This window comes from Pistacia vera, unplaced genomic scaffold (assembly GCF_008641045.1).
Source record: "Pistacia vera cultivar Batoury unplaced genomic scaffold, PisVer_v2 Contig212, whole genome shotgun sequence".
Lineage (NCBI taxonomy): Eukaryota > Viridiplantae > Streptophyta > Magnoliopsida > Sapindales > Anacardiaceae > Pistacia > Pistacia vera.
In genome coordinates this window covers 563846-591453 of record NW_022196016.1, presented here as the reverse complement: position 1 = coordinate 591453, position 27608 = coordinate 563846, and the positions used below count along the sequence as shown (strand labels likewise).

The 27608-nt window shown below is 35.2% G+C and overlaps 2 protein-coding genes and 2 non-coding genes across 4 annotated transcripts; 1 reads left to right on the top strand and 3 right to left on the bottom strand.

Moving 5' to 3' along the window:
* Window positions 1-1470: 1470 nt before the first annotated feature.
* Window positions 1471-1577, bottom strand: LOC116129661. The gene has a single exon (XR_004127941.1). It is a non-coding gene; the product is annotated as a small nucleolar RNA R71 (small nucleolar RNA).
* A 523-nt stretch (window positions 1578-2100) lies between these two features.
* Window positions 2101-3291, top strand: LOC116129498. The gene has a single exon (XM_031415235.1). It carries the CDS (start codon window positions 2101-2103, stop codon window positions 3289-3291), a length of 1191 nt encoding a protein of 396 aa, XP_031271095.1.
* Window positions 3292-16942: 13651 nt separating this feature from the next.
* LOC116129650 lies at window positions 16943-17049 on the bottom strand. Its single transcript, XR_004127931.1, has one exon. It is a non-coding gene; the product is annotated as a small nucleolar RNA R71 (small nucleolar RNA).
* An 8141-nt stretch (window positions 17050-25190) lies between these two features.
* On the bottom strand, window positions 25191-26524 carry LOC116129497. The gene is made up of 3 exons (XM_031415234.1): window positions 26378-26524; window positions 25719-26116; window positions 25191-25659 (listed from the first exon to the last, which is right to left on the bottom strand). The coding sequence occupies exons 1-3, from the start codon at window positions 26522-26524 to the stop codon at window positions 25191-25193; spliced, it is 1014 nt and encodes a 337-aa protein (XP_031271094.1).
* Between the last annotated feature and the right edge of the window lie 1084 nt (window positions 26525-27608).

Genomic DNA, 27608 nt, shown 5'->3' with positions numbered 1-27608 from the left:
GTTTATAATGAACTAAATTTATTCTCTCGGGCTAAGATGTAGCCCAATCTCTTAATTATGTATTGATCTTTGATTGTTCATGTTTATTAAGGATTCTTCCTAAGTTTTACTATTATTCCTAATGCTTTTGATTCTTAAGGGCCCAAGAATTGGATGAACTAAATGTAATACCCAAGATGTCAAATGAATAAATTTTTAAAGTTTTGAAATTATATGTTTGGATCCTGCATGACATTTTATATGCATGTTTCGGATATTATTATTATTATCCTTACACAGGTTTTTTTTCTTCTAAATACAACTCGTTCTCCAAACATGTATCCCTGGGATTCTCATTGAGGGATATTCAGAGGATACCTGATTGGAGGGGGGTTTTACCCTATTGGACTAGGTTGAGATCGAGAGATGATACTTAGTTGGTCTACGGTAGTAAAACCATAGGTTGAGCGAACGCTAGAGATAGGTTACCGCGACTTGTGAGGTTTTGGTAAACTTCATAGAGCGTAATGATCTCCAATTGCTTAAATCTGATTAGAGATCATTCGGGTTAGTAATTATGGGTTAATTTGATAATTGTTCGAGAGAAAGTTATTAGAAATTTAGGGAGTTTGACCTGTAGGAAGAGCTTAACCAAATTAGCATAAGAGATCGATATATATGAATAAAAGTTGGTGTGAAGTCTATGTCCTAGGTCTAGTCATCTTGTTTTTACCCAAAGGTTTATTTTAATTGTTCTCTTTTTAATTTCAATTGTTAATTTTATTTAATTTAGGTTTTCCTTGATAAAATTTGGATTGATCAAATAGTAATAGGATAGTTTAATTGGTAATTGATAATAGTAATTCCGTTGGGTTCGATATCCGTATTTATACACTTTATTACTTGCACGATTTCATACACTTGCGAAAATCAACAACAAGTTTTTGGCGCCGTTGCCGGGGAATTGCTTTTATATTATCAATATCAATACAAGCTGTTTAGTTGTTAATTTGGTTTGTATTATATTTTTTTTTAATTATTTTTTTTTTTAGTGCTTTAATTTTTAGTGTTGGACTATACAGAGGAGTTAGTTCAATGGCTGATACAGGAGTTGAAGTTGTTCAAAGAGCATTGAAGGACTACTCTAGTCCTACTGTTGAAGGGTGCTATTCTAGCATCAGGAGGCCACCAATTTAAGCAAATACTTTTGAAATAAAGCCCGGAATTATTCAATTGATACAACATTCGGTTCAATTTGCAGGGTTACCTAATGATGATCCCAACCTGCATATTGCAAACTTTCTGGAGCTATGTGACACATTCAGACACAATTGAGTATCTGATGATGCAATTAGGCTTAAACTTTTCCCATTCTCTCTTTGGGATAAAGCTAAGGCTTGGTTGATTTCTCTGCCATCAGGAAGTATTACTACATGGAATGAGTTAGCTCAAACATTCCTTACGAAATATTTCCCACCTGTCAAGTCTGCTAAAATGAGGAGTGACATCACTAATTTTTTCCAGCAAGATATGGAGTCACTTTATGAAGCTTGGGAGAGATATAAGGATCTCTTACGGAGGTGTCCTCACCATGGGCTGCCAATATGGTCGCAAGTGTAGATGTTTTACAATGGGTTACTGCCAAATATACAAGTGATGATTGATGCTACAAGTAGGGGAGCTTTGAATAATAAAACACCAGAGGAAGCCTATAAATTGATTGAGGTGATGGCTAGCAACAATTACATGAGACCTTTGGAAAGGAATGTTCCTAGGAGAGTAGCAGAAGTGCATGAAGTCAATGGCTACACCGCGTTGGCTACTCAACTTTCAGCCATTCAAAAGCAATTGGAAGTTACCTTAAAGGTAAATGCTATTAAAACTCATTCTCTAACATGTGAATTTTGTGCAGGAAATCATTTATCTAGAGATTGCTAAGAAGGAAGTCTATTTGCTCAACTCGAACAAGAGCATTATGTCAACAATTTTCAAAAAAGGCAAAGGAATCCATACTTAAGCACATGTACTCCGGCATGGGAAAATCATCCGAACTTCGCGTGGAGTAACAACAATGAGCACAAACCACCACCAAGCTTCCAACCTCAAGAGAAGAGATCTAATATGGAGAGTATGCTTACTAAATTCATAGAGGAGTCAGGAAAAAGATTTGACAAGAATGAAGCTCAACTCCAAAAGTATGAAGTTTTATTGCAAAACCAATCCGTTTCCATAAGAAATCTTGAAACCCAAATGAGGCAAATCCACAATATTTTAGTGGGAAGAGTTCAAGGAATATTGTCGAGTGATACCGATAAGAATCTGAAGGAGAGATTCAATGCTATCATGCTGAGAAGTGGTAAGGAGTTGAAGGGAGCAAGCAAAGAAGGCGAAACAAAGGAAAAACTTGAAGATGAAAAAGAGGGTAGAACCAAGTGTGTCGCAACACAGTGTTGCGGCACAGGGGCAGAAATTGACAAAAATGCCCATGTTGCGACGAACGATGACACAACCCTCCCGTATCCTCACAGAGTGCAAAAAAAAAGATTGGATAAGCAATTCGGTAAGTTCATGGACATGTTTAGATCTTTACACATTAACATTCCTTTTGTAGACATGTTGGAGCAAATGTCGAAGTACGCAAAGTTTCTGAAGGAGATTATCACCAAAAAGAGGAGGTTTGAAGAACATGAGACGGTGATGCTTATGGAAGAGTGTAGTGCGTTGCTATTGAAGAAATTACCACAAAAGCTCAGAGATCCAAAGAGTTTCACAATTCCTTGCACAATAGGTAATGTTCATTTTGCTAAAGTTTTATGTGACCTAGGAGCTAGTGTTAACCTCATGCCATTTTCAATTTATAAGAAACTAGGCCTAGGGGAAGTAAAACCAACCATAATCCATCTTCAATTAGTTGATAGGTCTATAAAATACCTCAGGGGAGTAGTAGAGGATGTCTTAATAAAAGTAGATAAACTATTTTTTCTGGTAGATTTTATTGTATTAGATATGGAAGAAGATCAGGAGGTGCCTCTACTTTTAGAAAGACCTTTTCGAGCTACGGGTAGAACGTTGATAGATGTTCATAAAGGAAAACTAATCTTGAGGGTAGAGAATGAACAAGTTGAATTCAATGTTTTTGATACTATGAAATGTCCACCCAAGTTAGATACATGCTTTGAGATTAGTATCCCTGATGATAAAGTAGCTGAGACCTTAGAAGAAAAAATACTTGTTTTACCCTTAGAAAAGTGTGTGTCAATTTTAGGACTTTGGAGGAGGAAATTGAGAATAAGAGGGAAAGAGAGCAATTGAAGCTTTATGTAGATGGTGGCAGTAAGGATAGAAGGGTTTGGATTTTCCTAGATGATCCAGATGAAGGATTTAAAAAGTCGAGCTTAAGAATCTAATAAAGCAGGCTTCTTGGGAGGCCACCCAAGCTTTTACTTTAATTTGAGTTTTGTTTTGAATTTATTTTAGATTTTCATTTAATGTGTAAGTTGTGATAACTTTGGTTGGTTTGACATGTTAATTGTTTATGTTCACCCATTATTTTATTATGCACACTAAATTGGCCAAGAAAGGCGCATAGTTTTTTTTTTTTTTTTTTTTACTAGATTTCCAATGACTATTGGACACGGCAAACGTTATGCATGCCTTCACGCGATTATCTCCACATTCATCTTGAACACGAAGGACATTGTAGTTGTTCTCTTTGTCATTAGGACAATGTTCATCTCTAACGTTGGGGGTAAGGAATATTTTTTTATGGCCAAATTTAGTTCATTCGATGGACATCTTTGATATCTTTTGCTTTGAATTATCTCTTTAAAAGCTTTTGGGTGAAATGTTGTTAGGAGTTTGCTCATCCATAAGTCAATGAAAGACTATGATAGTGAATTTGTGACATTGAGATTTGATTAACTTTCACGTAGTGTAAAGACAATAGTAGATGACAATTGCATTTAGTTATGACTCTTGGGAATGGGTTTGATTGGTTGAATAATTTGGAAATTAGAGACGTTTTATGTGTGTGTTTATGGGCAATAATTTTTTTGTGAAAATTGTGCATAATTGAACTCATTTGATACTACTTGAGGCGAAATCCTGAATCTGCATTGCTTAGGATATGATTAGGCAATTTTCTTTGGAACGATTGAGCCTTCAAGCCAACCATTTACTTTATCTAGTACCCTTTCAGCCTATTATTATACACTTGGTAAGCCTAATTTTTTTTTGTTGTAAACCTACTATATCTCACCTTGACGATGAAGCCTAAAAACACTTTCCGACCCATCTTATGTGAGAGACTTAATTTAGGGTGACCTTATAAGAAAAACTCATGAAAAGAAGTGTGGTAGAAGAAAATAATATATCTTTTGGAACCACAACTGGTATGTGTAATGAGATAGGTTGGGGGTTGTGAAAAGAAAAAAAAATGATAGTAGAAGCAAGGGGGGGTAGAAATTTTTTTTTATGAGTTACTATCTTCCTAAAAATAAAAATAAAAAAATTTGACGAAAATAGGAAGAAGAAGAACTGAAATGAGGTACATTACATGGAGTTTGTGCTAATGTTGGAAGGAAGGTTCAATCAATGTGAAGGGTAGAGGGCGAATGAGAAGGGAAGCAAGAAAGAGATTGTTCATGGTCATTTACTGTAAAATATTGTCTCTTACGTTTCGTTAAAAATTCCTTTCCTTTCTTTCATAAACCATTATCCTAGCCTAACGTTACAACCATGAAAAAGACCTAATGATCTGAGGTAGTGATTGGATTTACATTAGTGGAGAGTGATTTGAAAAGTGAGCTTATGGAGTTTGATTGACATTTGTTTTATTTTCATACTTTGACTATGGAAGCTATGCATAAAATATTTGGGCTTTGGATGAATGGTTGTGAATGATTATGAGAGAGTCAATAACAAAAGTGTAGTTGAAATTCACTTATTCTTTACATTGATGTTGTTAATTATTCGATTGTCACATTGACACAATTTTTGAGATGATTTATGTATGAATCCTAAAATGTTTGTTTAAGTTCTTAGTTTTGAGTCTAGGTGGGTGTAGGTTTGGATGCTTGTGGTATCATCGCTGGAAACCTCCCGAGACTATAACTCGTCCAACTAGGGCGCTTAGGGGTTTAAAGGTTGTTGCATATGCTAACTACAACCGTGACAATCTACGGAAGTGATTTAGGATATGTAACACCTATTGAAAACTGTACAATGCATGCATAATAACAATAGAAAAGTTGGGCCCAAAGTTTTCTTTCATTAAAATCATGTGTCTTTTATACATAAAGAGTACTGTTTACAAAAATGTATTTTAAAAGACAAACAGGGGAAACAGTGTAGCTATTCCTCATTGCTTGCCGACGCCCTTCCGACCGAACATCATCTAGAACCTGCATCCACAAAGGAAAATAACGGGGTGAGCACAAAATAATGCTCAGTAAGTAAAACTCTCATCTGTCTGTCCCCGTAATAACTCTTAATTCTTTCCTTATGCTATCTCTGATTCTATTTCTGTTTCTAATAACATCATGGCCTATCTTACCGGAGGTACGACCGGATGGCGTTCACACAGCACCATTCACTCTCTATGGCATCGGGTGGAATTCACACAGTACAACCGTTCATAGTGACTAGAGTGAGGATCACAAAGCACCAACTCGGTTATTTTAACTATCGGGTGGAGATCACCTAGCGCCTACCGCCTCTTATGAATTTTGGGTAACGATCACCAAGCATTTACCGTCTCTAGTCACTATCGGGTGATGGTCACAAAGCCAACCCGTTCTACTAAGTGTTGGATGATGATCACAAAGCATCAATCTACTTATCCATCGCTTACCGGGTAGCGGTCACAAAGCATCTACCCATTTATACCTATCGGGTGACGATCACAAAGCATCGACCCATCATCTAAGGGCTATTCGGATGATGATCACAAGCATCAATCCGATTCCCATAACGGTCGGGTGATGATCACAAAGCATCATTCCAACTATACTACTCTTCAATTCATTCTATTGTAGCATTTTTCAATGCTCTCTACTCTTAGAGTAATTTACCCACTAAGCTCTCTACATAGGGTAATTGCATAAACCATTTCCTTACACTTTCTTAGATCACTTTTCCATGACAACTAGTGCCTATGGATGGTTCATCTTCACCAATGCACTTATGAGATGCCAACATGCAATGTTGCAAGAATTAAGGTTATTTCTCACACTCAAACCTCTTAGGCATTTCATCAAACAACTCATGTGCACTACAAAACCCTATCTAGCCATGATTCTAAAACTTTCTTAACCATCCAAAATGGGGGAAAAAACCCCTTTACAAAGTCACAAAACCTGCCATAGAAAACACTTCCAAAAAGGGAATACATAATACCCCTTAAATTCCATCTCAACTACCTTGCCAAACCAACAACCCATTTCTCAATTTTGCAAGGTATAACAATCACAAAGCATAGAAATCTCTATTTAATCCTTCATACATGCTAATTACATGCACACACATACATACATCATTTCTATCAAAACCCTAATCAAGAAAATTCATAAATCTCAAACTTGGGTTGGGTTTTACTTACTGTAAGGAGAGACTCACAAATTCTTCCTTTCACTTGTTTAGCTTGACTTCTCCTCTAATCTAACCAAAAGAATGAAAACCCTCAAACTTCAATATGGGTTAAAACTCCCAAATCACACAACTTAAGAAGAAATCCTTACCTTAGGAAGCCTTAGGTTGCTTTTCTACCCCAAAACCCTTCAAAAATCCCTTGAAAACCTTGATCAAAAGAAAAGAGAAGTTGAGAGGAGAAGAATGAAGAGTACGTTTGAGAAGAAGAAATGAGGGTTTCTTTGATTCTAATTCTTTTAATGAAATATAAACACACTCATTCCATTTTGCCCTGTTCTACTTTGGGAATTCATCCATATCCTTTGATTCATTACAAACTCACCCCTATCTCAACTATTCTCCATGAAATATCCTTACAATTAACTCCCCACTTTTCCTGTTAATTAGGGGTAGAAAGGTCAAATTGTCCTTAAGGAAGAAAATATCTAAAATCAATACACTTTTATTTCGGGCCGTCGCCGCGGCGAATAAACCTCTGTCGCCGCGGCGAAACTTTCCAGGGAGTTCCCCTTGGTTTCAACACATCTTCGCCGCGGCGAAGCTTCTTCTTCGCCCCGGCGAAGAACGGCAGACTGAACTTCTTCTGTTTTCATCCAAATTTTCAGGGCAAACATTCAACACAACACTCAAACAAATAATAATAACAAAAACCAACTCGATTAAGGGCAAAAGAGGAAACAATAACAACGTACCTCAAGCGGGGCGTTACAGGATAGTTTAGATATAGACTTTATTTTGTTTGAGGTTTCAAGCTAAAGGACTTGTTCTATCGCTTAGCTTGCTAGGGACTAGCAAGAAGCTGGTTGGGGGTTATGATAAGAGCTTGAAAATAAACATTTGGTTAGTGGTTTATGGGGATTAATTATGGGAAATTAGGCTTAATTTGGTAAAATTGCTTAATATTTTCATAATTGCCTTTTACAGGATCAGGGGTGTTTTTGAGTGTTTTTCAGGCTACTAGTGCTTAAATGTTATGCTCGGATTAAGAATCATGTTGGCAACAGAATGAGTGACGAGTGAAAACAAACGGATCAAGAATCGGAGTTGAATTGAAGAAGTTATGGAAGTTGAAGTAAAGAGAAGATTCTAGATTATGTTCCAGCTTGAACATGCCTCGGTATTTTGATAATATCTTGAGCTTTAGAACTAGAATTAAGACGATTCTTGACCGTTAGAAATCTGATTCAAAGGGCTACAATTCATATGTTTTCCACTTTTCAAAATTTCATCTTTATCAAGTTCAAAAATCACCATCTCTGAAGAACAACAGAATGATGCGGGAAGAAGGCCAGCAGCTACTGTGCAGCGGCACAGTGCTGCGACACACCTTTTCTAGTAGCTACTGTGCTGCAGCACAATGCTGGGGCACTGTCACGGAACTTAAAAATCACTTATCCGTTTTTTGGTAGAAAAATAGGGTTAAGAGTCCTGTCCCTAATAGAATTGAAGGAAATAAAACCCTAACCCTTGTGGGATATAAAGGGAGGTCTTTAGCATTATTTTAGGGATATTCTTGGGTGAGAAGAAGAGGAGAAAAATCTACAGAGAAGAGAAGTAACAGAAGTTCTAGAGCTTTGATTCACAATATAGAGAAGTTTTCCTTGTTCTTTTCTTATAAACTCATTCTGAATGTTTTAATAAAGATGATTATTTCTTTCATGTTTATTATGAATTAAATTTATTCTCTAGGGCTAAGATGTAGCCCAATCTCTTAATTATGCATTGATCTTTGATTGTTAATGTTTATTAAGAATTCTTCCTAAGTTTTACTATTATTCCTAATGCTTTTGATTCTTAAGGGCTCAAGAATTGAATGAACTAATGGACTAGGTTGAGAACGAGAGATGATACTTAGTTGTTCTACGGTAGTAAAACCATAGGTTGAGCGAACGCTAGAGATAGGTTACCGATACTTGTGAGGTTTTGGTAAACTCCATAGAGCGTAATGATCTCCAATGGCTTAAATCTGCTTAGAGATAATTCGGGTTAGTAATTATGGGTTAATTTGATAATTGTTCGAGAGAAAGTTATTGGAAATTTATGGAGTTTGACCTGTAGGAATAGCTTAACCAAATTAGCATAAGAGATCGATATGTATGAATAAGAGTTGGTGTGAAGTCTATGCCCTAGGTCTAGTCATCTTGTTTTTACCCAAATGTTTATTTTAATTGTTCTCTTTTTAATTTCAATTGTTAATTTAGTTTAATTTAGGTTTTCCTTGATAAAATTTGGATTGATCAAATAGTAATAGGATAATTTAATTGGTAATTAATAATAGTAATTCCCTTGGGTTCGATATCCGTATTTATACACTTTATTACTTACACGATTTAGCACATTTGCAAAAATCTACAACAGGCTACCAAAGCAATGGAGAGCCAAGTCAAAAGTTGTAAATATCGAACCTACCCCATCTTCGCTTTTAGAAGCAAAATTAATTACTAGGGACCTGCAATAGATTTTTATTACCATGCTCATTAATTAACCTATAAATTCAATTAATAATCTGCGTGTATATGGTTGCCTTTCATTTATATACACTTAATTGAATTCAAATATCTATTAATATACAAGTGATGATTGAGCTGCACAAGTAGGGGAGCTTTGAATAATAAAACACCAGAGGAAGCCTTAAATTGATGAGGGATGGCTAGCAACAATTACATGAGACCTTGGAAAGGAATGTTCCTAGGAGAGTAGCAGAAGTGCATAAGTCAATGGCTACACCGCGTTGGTACTCAACTTTCAGCCATTCAAAAGCAATTGGAAGTTTACCTTAAAGGTAAATGCTATTAAAACTCATTCTCTAAAATGTGAATTTTGGCAGGAAATCATTTATCTAGAGATTGCTAAGAAGGAAGTCTTTTGCTCAACTCGAACAAGGCATTATGTCAACAATTTTCAAAAAAGGCAAAGGAATCCATACTTAAGCACATGTACTCCGGCCTGGGGAAATCATCGAACTGCGTGGAGTAACAACAATGAGCACAAACCACCACCAAGCTTCCAAACCTCAGAGAAGATCTATATGGAGAGTATGCTTACTAAATTCATAGAGGAGTAGGAAAAAGATTTGACAAGATGAAGCGCAACTCCAAAGTATGAAGTTTTATTGCAAAACCAATCCGTTTCCATAAGAAATCTTGAAACCCAAATGAGGCAAATCCACAATATTTTAGTGGGAGAGTTCAGGAATATTGTCGAGTGATACGTAAGAATCTGAAGGAGAGATTCAATGCTATCATGCTGAGAAGTGGTAAGGAGTTGAAGGAGCAAGCAAAGAAGGCGAACAAAGGAAAAACTTGAAGATGAAAAAGAGGGTAGAACCAAGTGTGTCGCAACACAGTGTTGCGGCACAGGGGCAGAAATTGACAAAAATGCCCATGTTGCGACGAACGATGACACAACCCTCCCGTATCCTCACAGAGTGCAAAAAAAAGATTGGATAGAATTCGGTAAGTTCATGGACATGTTTAGATCTTTAACCTTAACATTCCTTTTGTAGACTGTTGGGCAAATGTCGAAGTACGCAAAGTTTCTGAAGGAGATTATCACCAAAAAGAGAGGTTTGAAGAACATGAGACGGTGATGCTTATGGAAGAGGTAGTGCGTTGCTATTGAAGAAATTACCACAAAACGCTCAAGATCCAAAGAGTTTCACAATCCTGCACAATAGTAATGCATTTTGCTAAATTTATGTGATAGGAGCTAGTGTTAACCTCATGCCATTTTCAATTTATAAGAACTAGGCCAAGGGAAGTAAAACCAAACATAGTCCATCTTCAATTAGTGATAGGTCTATAAAATACCCAAGGGGAGTAGTAGAGGATGTCTTAATAAAAGTAAATAAACTATTTTTTCGGTAGATTTTATTGTATTAGATATGGAAGAAAATCGAGAGGTGCCTCTATTTTAGAAAGACCTTTTTTAGCTACGGGTAGAGCGCTGATAGATGTTCATAAAGGAAAACTAATCTTGAGGGTAGAGGATAGAACAAGTTGAATTAATGTTTTTGATACTATGAAATGTCCATCCAAGTTAGATACATGCTTTGAGATTGCTTCCTGATGATAAAGTAGCTAAGACCTTAGAAGAAAAAATACCCTTGTTTACCCTTAGAAAAGTGTGTGCAATTTTAGGACTTTGGAGGAGGAAATTGAGAATAAGAGGGAAAGAGAGCAATTGAAGCTTTTGTAGATGGTGGCATTAAGGATAGAAGGGTTTGGATTTTCCTAGATGATCCAGATTGAAAGATTTAAAAAGTCGAACTTAGACTCTAATAAAGGCTTCTTGGGAGGCCACCCAAGCTTTTACTTTAATTTGAGTTTTGTTTTGAATTTATTTTAGATTTTCATTTAATGTTAAGTTGTGATAACTTTGGTTAGTTTGATATGTTAATTGTTTATGTTCATCCATTATTTTTTATGCACATTAAATTGGCCAAGAAAGGCGCATAGTTTTTTTTTTACTAAATCCAATGACTATTGACACGGCAACATTATGCATGCCTTCACGCGATTATCTCCACATTCATCTTGAACAAGAAGGACATTGTAGTTGTTCTCTTTGTACATTGAGGATAATGTTCATCTCTAACATTGGGGGTAAGGAATATTTTTTATGGCCAAATTTAGTTCATTCGATGGACATCTTTGAATATCTTTTGCTTTGAATTATCTCTTTAAAAGCTTTTGGGTGAAAGTTTTAGGTGTGTGCTCATACATAAGTCGATGAAAGACATGATAGTGAATTTGTGACATTAAATTTGATTAACTTTCACGTAGTGTAAAGACAATAGTAGATGACAATTGCATTTAGTTATGACTCTTGGGAATGGGTTTGATTGGTTGAATAATTCGGAAATTAGAGACGTTTTATGTGTGTTTTATGGGCAATAAATTTTTTGTAAAATTGTGCATAAACTCTAGAACTCATTTGATAACCACTTGAGGCGAAATCCTGGAATCTGCATTGCTAGGATATGATTTAGGCAATTTTCTTGGAACGATTGAGCCTTCAAGCCAACTATATTACTTTATCCTAGTAACCCTTTGAGCCTATTATTATACACTTGGTAAGCCTTATTTTTTTTTTTTTTTGTAAAACCTATATATCTCACCTTGACGATGAAGCCTAAAAAACTTTCGACCCATCTTATGTGAGAGACTTAATTTAGGGTGACCTTATAAGAAAAACTCATGAAAAGAAATGTGGTAGAAGAAAATAAATATATCTTTTGGAACACAACTGAGTATGTGTAATGAGATAGGTTGGGGGTGTGAAAAGAAAAAAATAATATAGTAGAAGCAAGGTGGGGGTAGAAATTTTTTTTTTTTATGAGTTACTATCTTCCTAAAAAAATAAATAAATAATAAATAAATAAAATTTGCAGAAAATAGGAAGAAGAAGAACTTCAAATGAGGTACATTACATGAGAGTTTGTGCTAATTGGAAGAGAAGAGTTCAATCAATGTGAAAGGTAGAGGGCGAATGAGAAGGGAAGCAAGAAAGAGATTGTTCATGGTCATTTACTGTAAAATATTAAGTCTCTTACTTTGTTAAAAATTCCTTTCCTTCTTTCATAAACCATTATCCTAGCCTAACGTTACAACCATGAAAAAGACCTAATGATCGAGGTAGTGATTGGATTTACATTAGTAAAGAGTGGTTTGAAAAGTGAGCTTATGGAGTTTGATTGCACATTTGTTTTATTTTCTACTTTGACTATGGAATCTTGCATAAAATCATTGGGCTTTGGATGAATGGTTGTGAATGATTATAGAGAGTCAATAACAAAAGTGTAGTTGAAATTCACTTATTCTTTGCATTGCATGTTGTTAATTATTCGATTTTCACATTGACACAATTTTTGAGACGATTATATGTATGAATCCTAAAATGTTTGTTTGAGTTCTTAGTTTTGAGTCTAGGTGAGGTGTAGGTTTGGATGTTGGGGTATCATCGCTGGAAAACCTCTGAGACTAAACTCGTCCAACTAGGGCGCTAGGGGTTTAAAGGCGTTCATATGTAAACTACAACCGTGACAATCTACAGGAGTGATTTAGGATATGTAACAACCTATTGAAACTGTACAATGCATGCATAATAACAATAGAAAAGTTGGGCCCAAAGTTTTCTTTCATTAAATACATGTGTCTTTTATACATAAAGAGTACTGTTTACAAAAATGTATTTTAAAGACAAACAGGGGAAACAGTGTGTAGCTATTCCTCATTGCTTGCCGACGCCCTTCCGACCGAACATCATCTAGAACCTGCATCCACAAAGGAAAATAACGGGGTGAGCACAAAATAATGCTCAGTAGTAAAAACTCTCATCTGTTCTGTCCCCGTAGATAACTCTTAATTCTTTCCTTATGCTATCTCTGATTCTATTTCTGTTTCTAATAACATCATGGCATTCTTACCGAGGTACGACCGGATGGCGTTCACACAGCACCATCTCACTCTCTATGGCTATCGGGTGGAATTACACAGTACAACACGTTCATAGTGACTACCGAGTGAGGATCACAAAGCACCAACTCGGTTATTTCTAACTATCGGTGGTGGAGATCACCTAGCGCCTACCCCTCCTTATGAATTTTGGGTAACGATCACCAAGCATTTACCGTCTCTAGTCACTATCGGTGATGGTCACAAAGCTCAACCCGTTTCTACTAAGTGTTGAGATGATCCAAAGCATCAATCTACTTATCCATCGCTTACCGGGTAGCGTCACAAAGCATCTACCCATTTTACCTACATCTGGGTGACGATCACAAAGCATCGACCCATCATCTAAGGGCTATTCGGTATGATGATCACCAAGCATCAATCCGATTCCCATAACGGTCGGGTGATGATCACAAAGCATCATTCCAACTATACTACTCTTCATTCATTCTATTGTAGATTTTTCAATGCTCTCTACTCTTAGAGTAATTTTACCCACTAAGCTCTCTACATAGGGTATTGCATAAACCATTTCCTTACACTTTCTTAGATCACATTTTCCATGTACAACTAGTGCCTATGGATGGTTCATCTTCACCAATGCACTTATGAGATGCCAACATGCAATGTTGCAAGAATTAAGGTTATTTCTCACACTCAAACACTCTTAGGCATTTCATCAAACAACTCATGTGCACTACAAAACCCTATCTAGCCATGATTCTAAAACTTTCTTAACCATCCAAAAGGGAAAAAACCCCTTTACAAAGTCACAAAACCTGCCATGAAAACACTTCCAAAAAGGGAATACATAATACCCCTTAAATTCCATCTCAACTACCTTGCCAAACCAACAACCCATTTCTCAATTTTGCAAGGTATAACAATCACAAAGCATAGAAATCTCTATTTAATCCTTCATACATGCTAATTACATGCACATCACATACATACATCATTTCTATCAAAACCCTAATCAGAAAATTCATAAATCTCAAACTTGGGTTGGGTTTACTTACTTGTAAGGAGAGACTCACAAATTCTTCCTTTCACTTGTTTAGCTTGACTTCTCCTCTAATCTTAACCAAAAGAATGAAAACCCTCAAACTTCAATATGGTTAAAACTCCCAAATCACACAACTTAAGAAGAAATCCTTACCTTAGGAAGCCTTAGGTTGCTTTTCTACCCCAAAACCCTTCAAAAATCCCTTGAAAACCTTGATCAAAAGAAAGAGAAGTTGAGAGGAGAAGAATGAAGAGTACGTTTGAGAAGAAGAAATGAGGGTTTTCTTTGATTCTAATTCCTTTTAATGAAATATAAACACACTCATTCCTTTTGCCCTGTTCTACTTTGGGAATTCCATCCATATCCTTTGATTCATTACAAACTCACCCCTATCTCAACCTATCTCCATGAAATATCCTTACAATTAACTCCCCACTTTTCCTGTTAATTAGGGGTAGAAAGGTCAAATTGTCCTTAAGGAAGAAAATATCTAAAATCAATAACCTTTTATTTCGGGCCGGCCAAATTTGAGGGGCTATGATAAGAGCTTGAAAATACACATTTAGTTAGTGGTTTATGGGGATTAATTGTGGGAAATTAGGCTTAATTTGGTAAAGTTACTTAATATTACGGGATCACGGGTGTTTTTGAGTATTTTTCAGGCTACTAGTGCTTAAATGTTATGCTCGGATGAAGAATCATGTTGGAAACGGAATGAGTGACGAGTGGAAACAAACGGATCAAGAATCGGAGTTGAATTGAAGAAGTTATGGAAGTTGAAGTAAAGAGAAGATTCTAGATTACGTCTCAACTTGAGCATGCCTTGGTATTTTCAGAATATCTTGAGCTGTAGAACTTAGTTTAAGACGATTCTTCGACCGTTGGAAATCTGATTCAAAGGTAAATAATTCATATGTTTACCACTTTTCCAAATTTCATTGTTATCGAGTTCAAAAATCAGAACAGCGGAATGATCCGAGAAGAAGGCCAGCAGCTACTGTGTCGCGGCACACTTTTTCCAATAGCTACTATGTTGCACCACAGTGTCGGGGCACAGTCACGGAACTTAAAAATCACTTATCCATTTTTTGGTAGAAAAATAGGGTTAAGAGTCCTATCCCTAATAGAATTGAAGGAAATAAAACCCTAACCCTTGTGGGATATAAAGGGAGGTCTTTTAGCATTATTTTGGGGATATTCTTGGGTGAGAAGAAGAGGAGAAAAATCTGCAGAGAAGAGAGGTAACAAAAGTTCTGGAGCTTTGATTCACAATATAGAGAAGTTTTCCTTGTTCTTTTCTTATAAACTCATGATGAATGTTTTAATAAAGATGATTGTTTCTTTCATGTTTATTATGAACTAAATTTATTCTCTAGGGCTAAGATGTAGCCTAATCTCTTAATTATGTATTGATCTTTGATTGTTAATATTTATTAAGAATTCTTCCTAAGTTTTACTATTATTCCTAATGTTTTTGATTCTTAAGGGCCCAAGAATTGAATGAACTAAATGTAATACCCAAGATGTCAAACGGATAAATTCTTAAAGTTTTGAAATTATATGTTTGGATCCTGCACGACATTTTATATGCATGTTTCGGATATTATTATTATTATCCTTACATAGGTTTTTTTTTTTTCTAAATACAACTCGTTCTCCAAACATGTATCCATGGGATTCTTATTGAGGGATATTTAGAGGATACTTGATTGAAGGGGGGTTTTACACTAATGGACTAGGTTGAGATCGAGAGATGATACTTAGTTGGTCTACGGTAGTAAAACCATCGGTTGAGCGAACGCTAGAGATAGGTTACTGCAACTTATGAGGTTTTGGTAAACTTCATAGAGTGTAATGATCTCCAATTGCTTAAATCTGATTAGAGATAATTTGAGTTAGTAATTATGGGTTAATTTGATAATTGTTCGAGAGAAAGTTATTGGAAATTTAGGGAGTTTGACTTGTAGGAAAAGCTTAACCAAATTAGCATAAGAGATCGATACATATGAATAAGAGTTGGTGTGAAGTCTATGCCCTAGGTCTAGTCATCTTTTTTTTACCCAAAGGTTTATTTTAATTGTTCTCTTTTTAATTTCATTTGCTAATTTTATTTAATTTAGGTTTTCCTTGATAAAATTTCGATTGATCAAATAGTAATATGATAGTTTAATTGGTAATTGATAATAGTAATTCCCTTGGGAGTTTAATTGATAATTGATAATAGTAATTCCCTTGGGTTCGATATCCGTATTTATACACTTTATTACTTGCACGATTTCGTACACTTGCGAAAATCTACAACAAGTTTTTGGCGCCGTTGCCGGGGAATTGCTTTTATATTATCAATATCAATACAAGCTGTTTAGTTGCTAATTTGGTTTGTATTATATTTTTTTTAATTATTTTTGTTTTTAGTGATTTAATTTTTAGTGGTGGACTGTACAGAGGAGTTAGTTCAATGGCTGATACAGGAGTTGAAGTTGTTCAAAGAGCATTGAATGACTACTCTAGTCCTATTGTTGAAGGGTGCTATTCTAGCATCAGGAGGCCACCAGTTCAAGCAAATACTTTTGAAATAAAGCTAGGAATTATTCAATTGATACAACATTTGGTTCAATTTGCAGGGTTACCTAATGATGATCCCAACCTGCATATTGCAAACTTTCTGGAGCTATGTGACACATTCAAACACAATGGAGTATCCAATGATGCAATTAGGCTTAGACTTTTCCCATTCTCTCTTCTGGATAAAGCTAAGGCTTGGTTGATTTCTTTGCCATCAGGAAGCATTACTACATGGAATGAGTTAGCTCAAGCATTCCTTACGAAATATTTCCCACCTGTCAAGTATGCTAAAATGAGGAGTGACATCACTAATTTTTTTCAGCAAGATATGGAGTCACTCTATGAAACTTGGGAGAGATATAAGGATCTCTTACAGATGTGTCCTCACCATGGGCTGCCAATATGGTCGCAAGTGTAGACATTTTACAATGGGTTGCTGCCAAATATACAAGTGATGATTGATGCTGCAACTAGGGGAGCTTTGAATAATAAAACACCAGAGGAAGCCTGTAAATTGATTGAGGTGATGGCTAGCAACAATTACATGAGACTTTTGGAAAGGAATGTTCCTAGGAGAGTAGCGGGAGTGCATGAAGTCGATGGCTACACCGCGTTGGCTACTCAACTTTCAGTCATTCAAAAACAATTGGGAGTTGCCCTAAAGGTAAATGCTATTAAAACTCATTCTCTAACATGTGAATTTTGTGCGGGAAATCATTTATCTAAAGATTGCCAAGAAGGAAGTTTGTTTGCTCAACCCAAACAAGTGCATTATGTCAGCAATTTTCAAAAAGGGCAAAGGAATCCATACTTAAGCACATATACTCCAGCATGGGAAAATCATCCAAACTTCGCATGGAGTAACAACAATGAGCACAAACCACCACCAAGCTTCCAACCTCAAGAGAAGAGATCTAATATGGAGAGTGTGCTCACCGAATTCATGGAGGAGTCAGGAAAAAGATTTGACAAGAATTAAGCTTAACTCCAAAAGTATGAAGTTTTATTGCAAAACCAATCCGCTTCCATAAGAAATCTTGAAACCCAAATGAGGCAAATCCACAATATTTTAGCAGGAAGAGTTCAAGGAACATTGCCGAGTGATACCGATAAGAATCTGAAGGAGAGAGTCAATGCTATCATGCTGAGAAGTGATAAGGAGTTGAAGGAAGCAAGCAAAGAAGGCGAAACAAAGGAAAAACTTGAAGATGAAAAAAAGGGCAGAACCAAGTGTGCCACAACACAGTGTTGCGGCATAGGGGCAGAAATTGACAAAAATGCCCATGTTGCGACGAACGATGACACGACCCTCTCGTATCCTCACGGAGTGCAAAAACAAAGATTGGATAAGCAATTCGGTAAGTTCATGGACAGGTTTAGAACTTTACACATTAACATTCCTTTTGTAGACATGTTGGAGCAAAGGCCGAAGTACGCAAAGTTTCTGAAGGAGATTATCACCAAAAAGAGGAGGTTTGAAGAACATGAGACGGTGATGCTTACGAAAAAGTGTAGCGTGTTGCTATTGAAGAAATTACCACAAAAGCTTAGAGATCCAAGGAGTTTCACAATTCCTTGCACAATAGGTAATGTTCATTTTGCTAAAGTTTTATGTGACCTAGGAGCTAGTGTTAGTGGTGAGTGTCAAATCCAACAAATAATAAAATTCTCACTCTCAAATAAATACAAACTGTAATAGTGATGAGCAAGGTCATATCCACAGAGATTTGGTAGATTTATTTTAATGAAAATTAAAGCAAAGAAAAAATGGGGGTTTTGAAATTTCGAAGTGAAATAAAAGAAAACAATTATAATCAACTAAAAATTAAGGAAAAATCAATATCAGTCAAATATCCAACCAAAGGTATAATTTCAGAATTGGTTCAGAGAATTGATCACAGATACAAGGATAAAATCTTCTATTCTTCACTAAATTGGTTATGGTTATTAACAAGCTCTAACAATCTATCTCTCCTTACTTTCTCGATAACCAAAACAAGCTCTTTGATTACTTCCCTTGTCAATAAACAACCCTAAACAAGCTCTTAGGATTTAATCTATCGACAGCATTAATAATTAGAGAGACTACCAATTCTAGCCAACAAATACACAAGCTCGATTCATTTAGACTAGATTATACATCTTCATAACATAAATCGAAAATCCCTTTATAATCAACTATGTTATTTTACCACTAATATTAGAACATTTAAACAATTACGGATTTAAAGTTCTAAATGGCAATTTATCAGCCTGATAATTGAACAACGGGCCCTTTGTATCAATCAATCAAGACAATAATTGTTAATAAACATAGAAGATATATAAATAGTAAAGAAATAAAAGAACACTGAAAATTATTTAGATCTCACAATCCTTGAAGAACCAAAACTTCAATTATCCTTCAGTTGGAAGAAAAGTATTTAGCTACACATAATTTAAAAGAAAGCCTAAAGAAAAGAGAAGAAAAAGAGGTAGAGATCGATGTCCCCTTTTCTTGTGAATAATCTCTCTATTTATAACTCATTTAATAATAGTTGTCCTATCTAGGTCAGGAAACTAATTAAAAGCAAATCCCACCAAAATAGGGAGTCTTGGCAAATCCTAGAGATTAAGAAAGGGTAAATAAATCTTTCCAGCTGTCATAAATATCTTTTTCTCCAACAAATTCGTAACCCTAAGTCAAAATCTCGGATCCAATAACGCGCCCACGCTTTATCTGCTGACTGCTTTTATGAACATTCTGGGAAAACAGGACGTGCCCACGCTTTAAGCAAAATCCACTTCTGGAATGTATCTCTTTTTGAGCTCTGATTTTTTCTCTCCAAATCTCTTGATTTTGAATTCAATTTGATTTAACTCCTTAATCTACTCCACAAAATACGAAACATAATCAAAATCCAAGATTTAAGCATTTATAACCATTAAAACATGAGGAAATATAACAAATATATAGATATTATGAATGCTTATCAGTTAGCCTCATGCCATTTTCAATTTATAAGAACTAGGCCTAAGGGAAGTAAAACCAACCATAGTCCATCTTCAATTAGCTGATAGGTCTATAAAATACCCCAAGGGAGTAGTAGAGGATGTCTTAATAAAAGTAAATAAACTATTTTTTCCGGTAGATTTTATTGTATTAGATATGGAAGAAAATCGAGAGGTGCCTCTAATTTTAGAAAGACCTTTTTTAGCTACGGGTAGAGCGCTGATAGATGTTCATAAAGAAAAACTAATCTTGAGGGTAGAGGATGAACAAGTTGAATTTAATGTTTTTGATACTATGAAATGTCCATCCAAGTTAGATACATGCTTTGAGATTAGCATTCCTGATGATAAAGTAGCTAAGACCTTAGAAGAAAAATACCCTTGTTTACCCTTAGAAAAGTGTGTTGTCAATTTTAGGACTTTGGAGGAGGAAATTGAGAATAAGAGGGAAAGAGAGCAATTGAAGCTTTTTGTAGATGGTGGCATTAAGGATAGAAGGGTTTGGATTTTCCTAGATGATCCAGATTGAAAGATTTAAAAAGTCGAACTTATGACTCTAATAAAGCGCTTCTTGGGAGGCCACCCAAGCTTTCTACTTTAATTTTGAGTTTTGTTTTGAATTTATTTTAGATTTTCATTTAATGTATAAGTTGTGATAACTTTGGTTTAGTTTGATATGTTAATTGTTTATGTTTCATCCATTATTTCTGTTATGCACATTAAATTGGCCAAGAAAGGCGCATAGTTTGTTTTTTTACTAAAATCCCAATGACTATTAGACACGGCAAACATTATGCATGCCTTCACGCGATTATCTCCACATTCATCTTGAACAAGAAGGACATTGTAGTTGTTCTCTTTGTACATTGAGGATAATGTTCATCTCTAACATTGGGGGTAAGGAATATTTTTTTATGGCCAAATTTAGTTTCATTCGATGGACATCTTTGAATATCTTTTGCTTTGAATTATCTCTTTAAAAGCTTTTGGGTGAAATTGTTTTAGGTGTTTGCTCATACATAAGTCTATGATAAGACTATGATAGTGAATTTGTGACATTGAAATTTGATTAACTTTCACGTAGTGTAAAGACAATAGTAGATGACAATTGCATTTAGTTATGACTCTCTTGGGAATGGGTTTGATTGGTTGAATAATTCGGAAACTTAGAGACGTTTTATGTGTGTTTTTATGGGCAATAAATTTTTTGTAAAAATTGTGCATAAACTCTAGAACTCATTTGATAACCACTTGAGGCGAAATCCTGGAATCTGCATTGCTTAGGATATGATTTAGGCAATTTTCTTTGGAACGATTGAGCCTTTCAAGCCAACTTATATTACTTTATCCCTAGTTAACCCTTTGAGCCTATTATTATACACTTGGTAAGCCTTATTTTTTCTTTTTTTTCTTTTTTCGCTGAAAACCTAATATATCTCACCTTGACGATGAAGCCTAAAAACTTTTCGACCCATCTTATTGTGAGAGACTTAATTTAGGGTGACCTTATAAGAAAAACTCATGAAAAGAAATGTGGTAGAAGAAAATAAATATATCTTTTGGACCACAACCTGAGTATGTGTAATGAGATAGGTTGTGGGTTGTGAAAAGAAAAAATAATAATAATAGTAGAAGCAAGGTGGGGTAGAAATTTTTTTTTTTTTTATGAGTTACTATCTTCCTAAAATAAAATAAATAAATAAATAAATAAATAAAAATTTGCAGAAAAATAGGAAGAAGTAGCTGGGAAGAACAACTTCAAATGAGGTACATTACATGAGAGTTTGTGCTAATATTGGAAGAAAGAGTTCAATCAATGTGAAAGGTTAGAGGGCGAATGAGAAGGGAAGCAAGAAAGAGATTGTTCATGGTCATTTACTGTAAAATATTAAGTCTCTTACATTTTGTTAAAAATTCCTTTCCATTCTTTCATAAACCATTATCCTAGCCTAACGTTACAACCATGAAAAAGACCTAATGATCCGAGGTAGTGATTGGATTCTACATTAGTAAAGAGTGGTTTGAAAAGTGAGCTTATGGAGTTTGATTGCACATTTGTTTTATTTTCGTACTTTGACTATGAAATCTTTGCATAAAATCATCTGGGCTTTTGGATGAATGGTTTGTGAATGATTATAAGAGAGTCAATAACAAAAGTGTAGTTGAAATTCACTTATTCTTTGCATTTGCATGTTGTTAATTATTCGATTTATTCACATTGACACAATTTTTGAGACGATTATATGTATGAATCCTAAAATGTTTGTTTGAGTCTTTAGTTTTGAGTCTAGGTGAGGTTAGGTTTGGATGTTTGTGGGTATCATCGCTGGAAACCCTCATGAGACTAGAACTCGTCCAACTAGGGCCGCCTAGGGGTTTAAAGGCTTGTTACATATGTTAAATGCAACCGTGACAATCTACAGAAGTGATTTAGGATAGTTTAGATATAGACATTATTTTGTTTGTGGTTTCAAGCTAAAGGACTTGTTCTATTGCTTAGCTTGCTAGGGACTAGCAAGAAGCTGGTTGGGGGTTGTGATAAGAGCTTGAAAATACACATTTAGTTAGTGGTTTATGGGGATTAATTGTGGGAAATTAGGTTTAATTTGGTTAAGTTGCTTAATATTTTCATAATTGTCTTTTACGGGATCACGAGTGTTTTTGAGTGTTTTTCAGGCTACTAGTGCTTAAATGTTATGCTCAGATGAAGAATCATGTTGGCAATGGAATGAGTGACGAGTGGAAACAAACAGATCAAGAATCGGAGTTGAATTGAAGAAGTTATGGAAGTTGAAGTAAAGAGAAGATTCTAGATGACATTCTAGCTTCAACATTCCTTGATATTTTGAGAATATCTTGATCTGTAGAACTAGGATTAAGACAATTCTTGAACCGTTGGAAAGCTGATTCAAAGGGCTACAGTTCATATGTTTACCACTTTTCCAAATTTCATCTTTATCAAGTTCAAAAATCACCATCTCTAAAGAATAGCGGAATGATGCTGGAAGAAAGTCAGCAGCTACTGTGCCGCGGCACAGTGCTACAACACACTTTTTCCAGTAGCTACTATGCCACAGCATAGTGCCGGGGCACAATCAAGGAACTTAAAAATCACTTGTCCATTTTTTGGTAGAAAAATAGGGTTAAGAGTCCTATCCCTAATAGAATTGAAGGAAATAAAACCCTAACCCTTGTAGGATATAAAGAGAGGTCTTTTAGCATTATTTTGGAGATATTCTTGGGTGAGAAGAAGAGGAGAAAAATCTACAGAGAAGAGAAGTAACAGAAGTTCTGGAGCTTTGATTCACAATATAGAGACGTTTTCCTTATTCTTTTCTTATAAACTCATGATGAATGTTTTAATAAAGATGATTATTTCTTTCATGTTTATTATAAACTAAATTTATTCTTAGGGCTAAGATGTAGCCCAATCTCTTAATTATGTATTGATCTTTGATTGTTAATGTTTATTAAGAATTCTTCCTAAGTTTTACTATTATTCCTAATGCTTTTGATTCTTAAGGGCTCAAGAATTGAATGAACTAATGGACTAGGTTAGATCGAGAGATGATACTTAGTTGGTCTACGGTAGTAAAACCATAGGTTGAGCGAACGCTAGAGATAGGTTACCGCGACTTGTGAGGTTTTGGAAAACTCCATAAAGCATAATGCTCTCCAATTGCTTAAATCTGATTAGAGATAATTCGGGTTAGTAATTATGAGTTAATTTGATAATTGTTCGAGAGAAAGTTATTGGAAATTTATGGAGTTTGACCTGTAGGAATAGCTTAACCAAATTAGCATAAGAGATCGATATGTATGAATAAGAGTTGGTGTGAAGTCTATGCCCTAGGTCTAGTCATCTTGTTTTTACCCAAATGTTTATTTTAATTGTTCTCTTTTTAATTTCAATTGTTAATTTAGTTTAATTTAGGTTTTCCTTGATAAAATTTGGATTGATCAAATAGTAATAGGATAATTTAATTGGTAATTAATAATAGTAATTCCCTTGGGTTCGATATCCGTATTTATACACTTTATTACTTACACGATTTAGCACATTTGCAAAAATCTACAACAGGCTACCAAAGCAATGGAGAGCCAAGTCAAAAGTTTTAAATATCGAACCTACCCCATCTTCGCTTTTAGAAGCAAAATTAATTACTAGGGACCTGCAATAGATTTTTATTACCATGCTCGTTAATTAACCTATAAATTCAATTAATAATCTGCGTGTATATGGTTGCCTTTCATTTATATACACTTAATTGAATTTAAAGATCTATTAGAAAATATAAATATATTTTCAAAGAAGTATATATATTTTGACCTTCCCTGAGTTCTGATTCAGGTAAAATAGGTTAAAATCTGTCTTAGGGGGAGGCTTGAATAATTCATGAAATTTTCAAAGAGACCTTTCGTGAATTTTTGAAGTTTTCTTTTTTTTTTTTTTTTTTTTTTTTTTGGGGTTTATTTTTCAAATCATAAAGAGAAAACAACATATTCCTACCCGAAGTTTAGCGAAATCTCAAGTTAATACAACTGGTTGCATTTATTTTAGATTCTCATACCTAAAGTAACGTCGTTTCCTTTATTTTAACAGATTCCCAACTTTTCACTATAGCACGGTGCACGTTAGCATGCTAAAGTACGTCGGCGCTTTCTTTGGCAAAAGATGGGGCTCATGTTAGCAGAAAGCGGCTCACGTTAGCAGTGTCCAAACCGACGAGTTTTGGTTTTTTCTTATCGATTCCAAAGTCCAAAATCACTTCTAAGACCACCGTTGAACTCCTTATAACCTCTTTTACAAAACTTATACCTTCACTTGCCGACCTCACTCATCGTTTCCGACCACCTCCAACAGTCACTAACGGTGTTTGTTTAAGAGTGGGAATCTAGAATAAATATAACCAGAGATATCAACTTAGGTTTTCGCTAAACCTTATGTGGTAATATGTTGTTTACTATCTATCCTAGATCTAACTGGGTCAGGGTCATTCCTTGTATCCGTTCTTATAAATAGTACTTCTGTAATGAATATAATTTAATAAATTTACAGATATGATAAGACTTTGCTTGTCCAATTAAATGGAGGACATGGTCATTAAGTAATGGGAAAATTGCATAAATAACGGCTGCCTAACGTTGAGAGTTTTCTTTTCCATTTTACAAGATTTTAATCATTTAATGAAACCTCAGGAACTATATCAATAAGTAATATATATATATATATATATATTGTCCTTCAATTTACCAACCCTCTATTTCATTTTTGGGTTGTTGAATGTGGAGCAGAAAAGACACCTAGTTCCTTTATTAGATCATTAATGCATAAATCCATGTTATAGCATGAAAATCACTTATATAAGATGCATGACTAGGACTAGGTGTTCCAACTGGAAGTTTCACAATAAAACATACAAATTTTGTAATTTTTGCAGTCATTACAAACATTTGATAAATTTAACAGAGAAGACAAGGATGCCTACCAATCTCTTGCCATTGCATATTGACTTGAAAGATACAATCTAGGTACAAGCCCACCTCTAGTTGCCAGATTCCGAGCGAAGCTGCTCCAATAGTTCTGGCTTTAAAACAGCATAACCGCTCCATGTTCTCCATTCGTTAGAAACCAAGCGAAGCAGCTCTTTGAGAGATGAGGCTGATTTTGAAACGAGTGACGCTGCAATGGGAGAGACAAGGCTAGGGTTGAAATGAATAATCCCAAATTGGTCAGGAAGGCCGGTGATATCTTGATGGGAATACTGAGCGATTTCAATGAAAAAACGCACGAACCAACTCCTTTTCATGCCTTCCTGATTAGTACAGTGTACCAGTAGCAAGAAAATTTTCAATTCGGAGTTGAGGATCGATACATAGTTGAGATACTTGTTCCACTGCATAGAGGAATCATATGTACGCTTGAAGCTAACAGAAAATCCTTCGAGTCTACTACCACTAATTTCCCATATATTCATTAGATGAACCTCATGTTCTTTAAAATTAAACGTCCCCCTGAGACCAGCAACTCACAACCATGCTCAGAAAACAACACTCGGAATGCATAATCATACCTGACCCTTTGCCTGATGAGAAATGAAATAGTGTAGAACCCCTCATCCTCTAAACTGAAAGCAAGGATCACTTTATGACTTTTGCGATTTCTATCCTTGATTATCCAGTGGAGAGCCCCATTCCAGCATACAACTGAATCCCAGTCACCTTCAAGTGCAATACCAGGTCTCTTTAATTGTCTCCATGAACTTTCTCCGAGCGTAATTATTTGAAACCCACTAATGAAATATTTGTTGTTGGTTCTGTATGCTCGCACAACTTTGTATTGACCAGATAATGGATCAACGCCAAAACCAATTTGATGACCGAGAAAATTTTCTTCTAACCCAAGCAATGGCAAAATCAGGCACTCTTTTGTTACTGGGTTACATATGATTACAGGATCTAGCTTATTTTTCTAAGAAATGCAGAGCAACCCATTGCAAGAACACATAATTTGAAGGGCAGGCAAATGAAATCTAAAATGTGCTGGCAACAGCATTTTCTCAAAAGGAATCTTTCTAATCTTGTGCTCCTCAATGTCTAGTAATAGTAGCCTCTTCACATCTACTTTATATTTTGATTGAAGCATGAATTGTGGTGGTTGATTATTGGCCTTGCTCAATTGCAGATTGATGAAATATGGATTTTGAGTCAGTCCATACCAACTCCAACAAACACTTATGCATCTCATGATTGATTCTATGGGAAGCCTAGACAGAATGTCATAAATTAAATCAAGAGGCAAAATATCCACTTCCATGTGTATCTTGCCATATCGATGGCCTCTGCGTCTTCGCTTGAGGGTCATCATCCGAGAACGCATTCTAAATCTCACCTCAAATCACTTCTTACAACACATATATATCTCATTAATCAAACTTTAGGCATGGCATGACTTTGACAGTAACTCTGTGATAACATAAGGAAACCATAGATAATGTAACATTAGATCAAAAACCAATACCAAAATTCCAAACAAAACATAGGTTTTTCTGTAGTGATATACATTATTTATATAAAAATACCATCTATTCCATAACCAAATTCGTTAAACTGTGAAAAACACATTTTATGTTACAATCTAAATAACTCCACTTAAAGCCCCAGTTTTTAACCATCTTCCAACTAAAAAATCAAATAAAATCCGTTCTCCCCAATCTCCGTAATTACAAAACCAAGTTGCATAACCGATTATTCTTTGTGTGAGATGATAGTGTAGATTTTTACAGATAACTCTAAGATTAAAACTGATGAAACAAGTAAATAAACACTAAAGTGAACAAGGCACAATAAAGAGACAACAAGAAGAGGAATCAAACCTGGATTGAAGAAAGGTTGAAGGGTAGACGTTTGAAAGAGAGGTTGATGAAAATTATGAAGACTGAAATTGAGTTTGATTGATTAAAGAAGCCAAATGAAAGAAAGAGAACTGGTGTCGAGGTTTATCTTGAAACACAACAGCAGCACTTGAACGTCACCCACATGATCATTTCCCACTCCAGTTCACTCCATACCCAAACTCACTATACTTCAACTCGATTGCCACAGGAAGTTACCGAAATTTCATGTCTTCTTCTACATACTAGGTTAAAGCGTAACCCAATACATCTAACTTTTTACACATTTCGACACATTTCAGCAATATTGTATAAAGGTTCGTGGGAAGTAGTCATGGGTGTAAAATTACTTATAGGGAGTGTTGGATCATTTAATGTTTTATTATAGGGGATATTATATTAATGGAATAAAAGATCACCGGAAAGATTACTAGAAATGTTTAAAAAATATGTTTAGTTGGTTCGAATAAATAGGTGAATAATATGTTTGGTTGGGAGGATAAATGGGTGCGTATGTTATATAGATTACTAAATTACCCTCTTTTTTAAATACTAATATAACAGTATTTT

Bases quoted from the DNA above. Each gene is read 5' to 3' on its own strand.
- LOC116129498 (XM_031415235.1), top strand. From the start codon at position 2,101: ATGGAGAGTATGCTTACTAAATTCATAGAGGAGTCAGGAAAAAGATTT.
- LOC116129497 (XM_031415234.1), bottom strand. From the start codon at position 26,524: ATGCGTTCTCGGATGATGACCCTCAAGCGAAGACGCAGAGGCCATCGA. The intron at 26,117-26,377 runs GTTTGTTGGAGT...TGCATTTCTTAG, and splicing joins CAATCATGAGATGCATAAGT to AAAAATAAGCTAGATCCTGT. The intron at 25,660-25,718 runs GTATGATTATGC...TGCTGGTCTCAG, and splicing joins CTCATCAGGCAAAGGGTCAG to GGGGACGTTTAATTTTAAAG.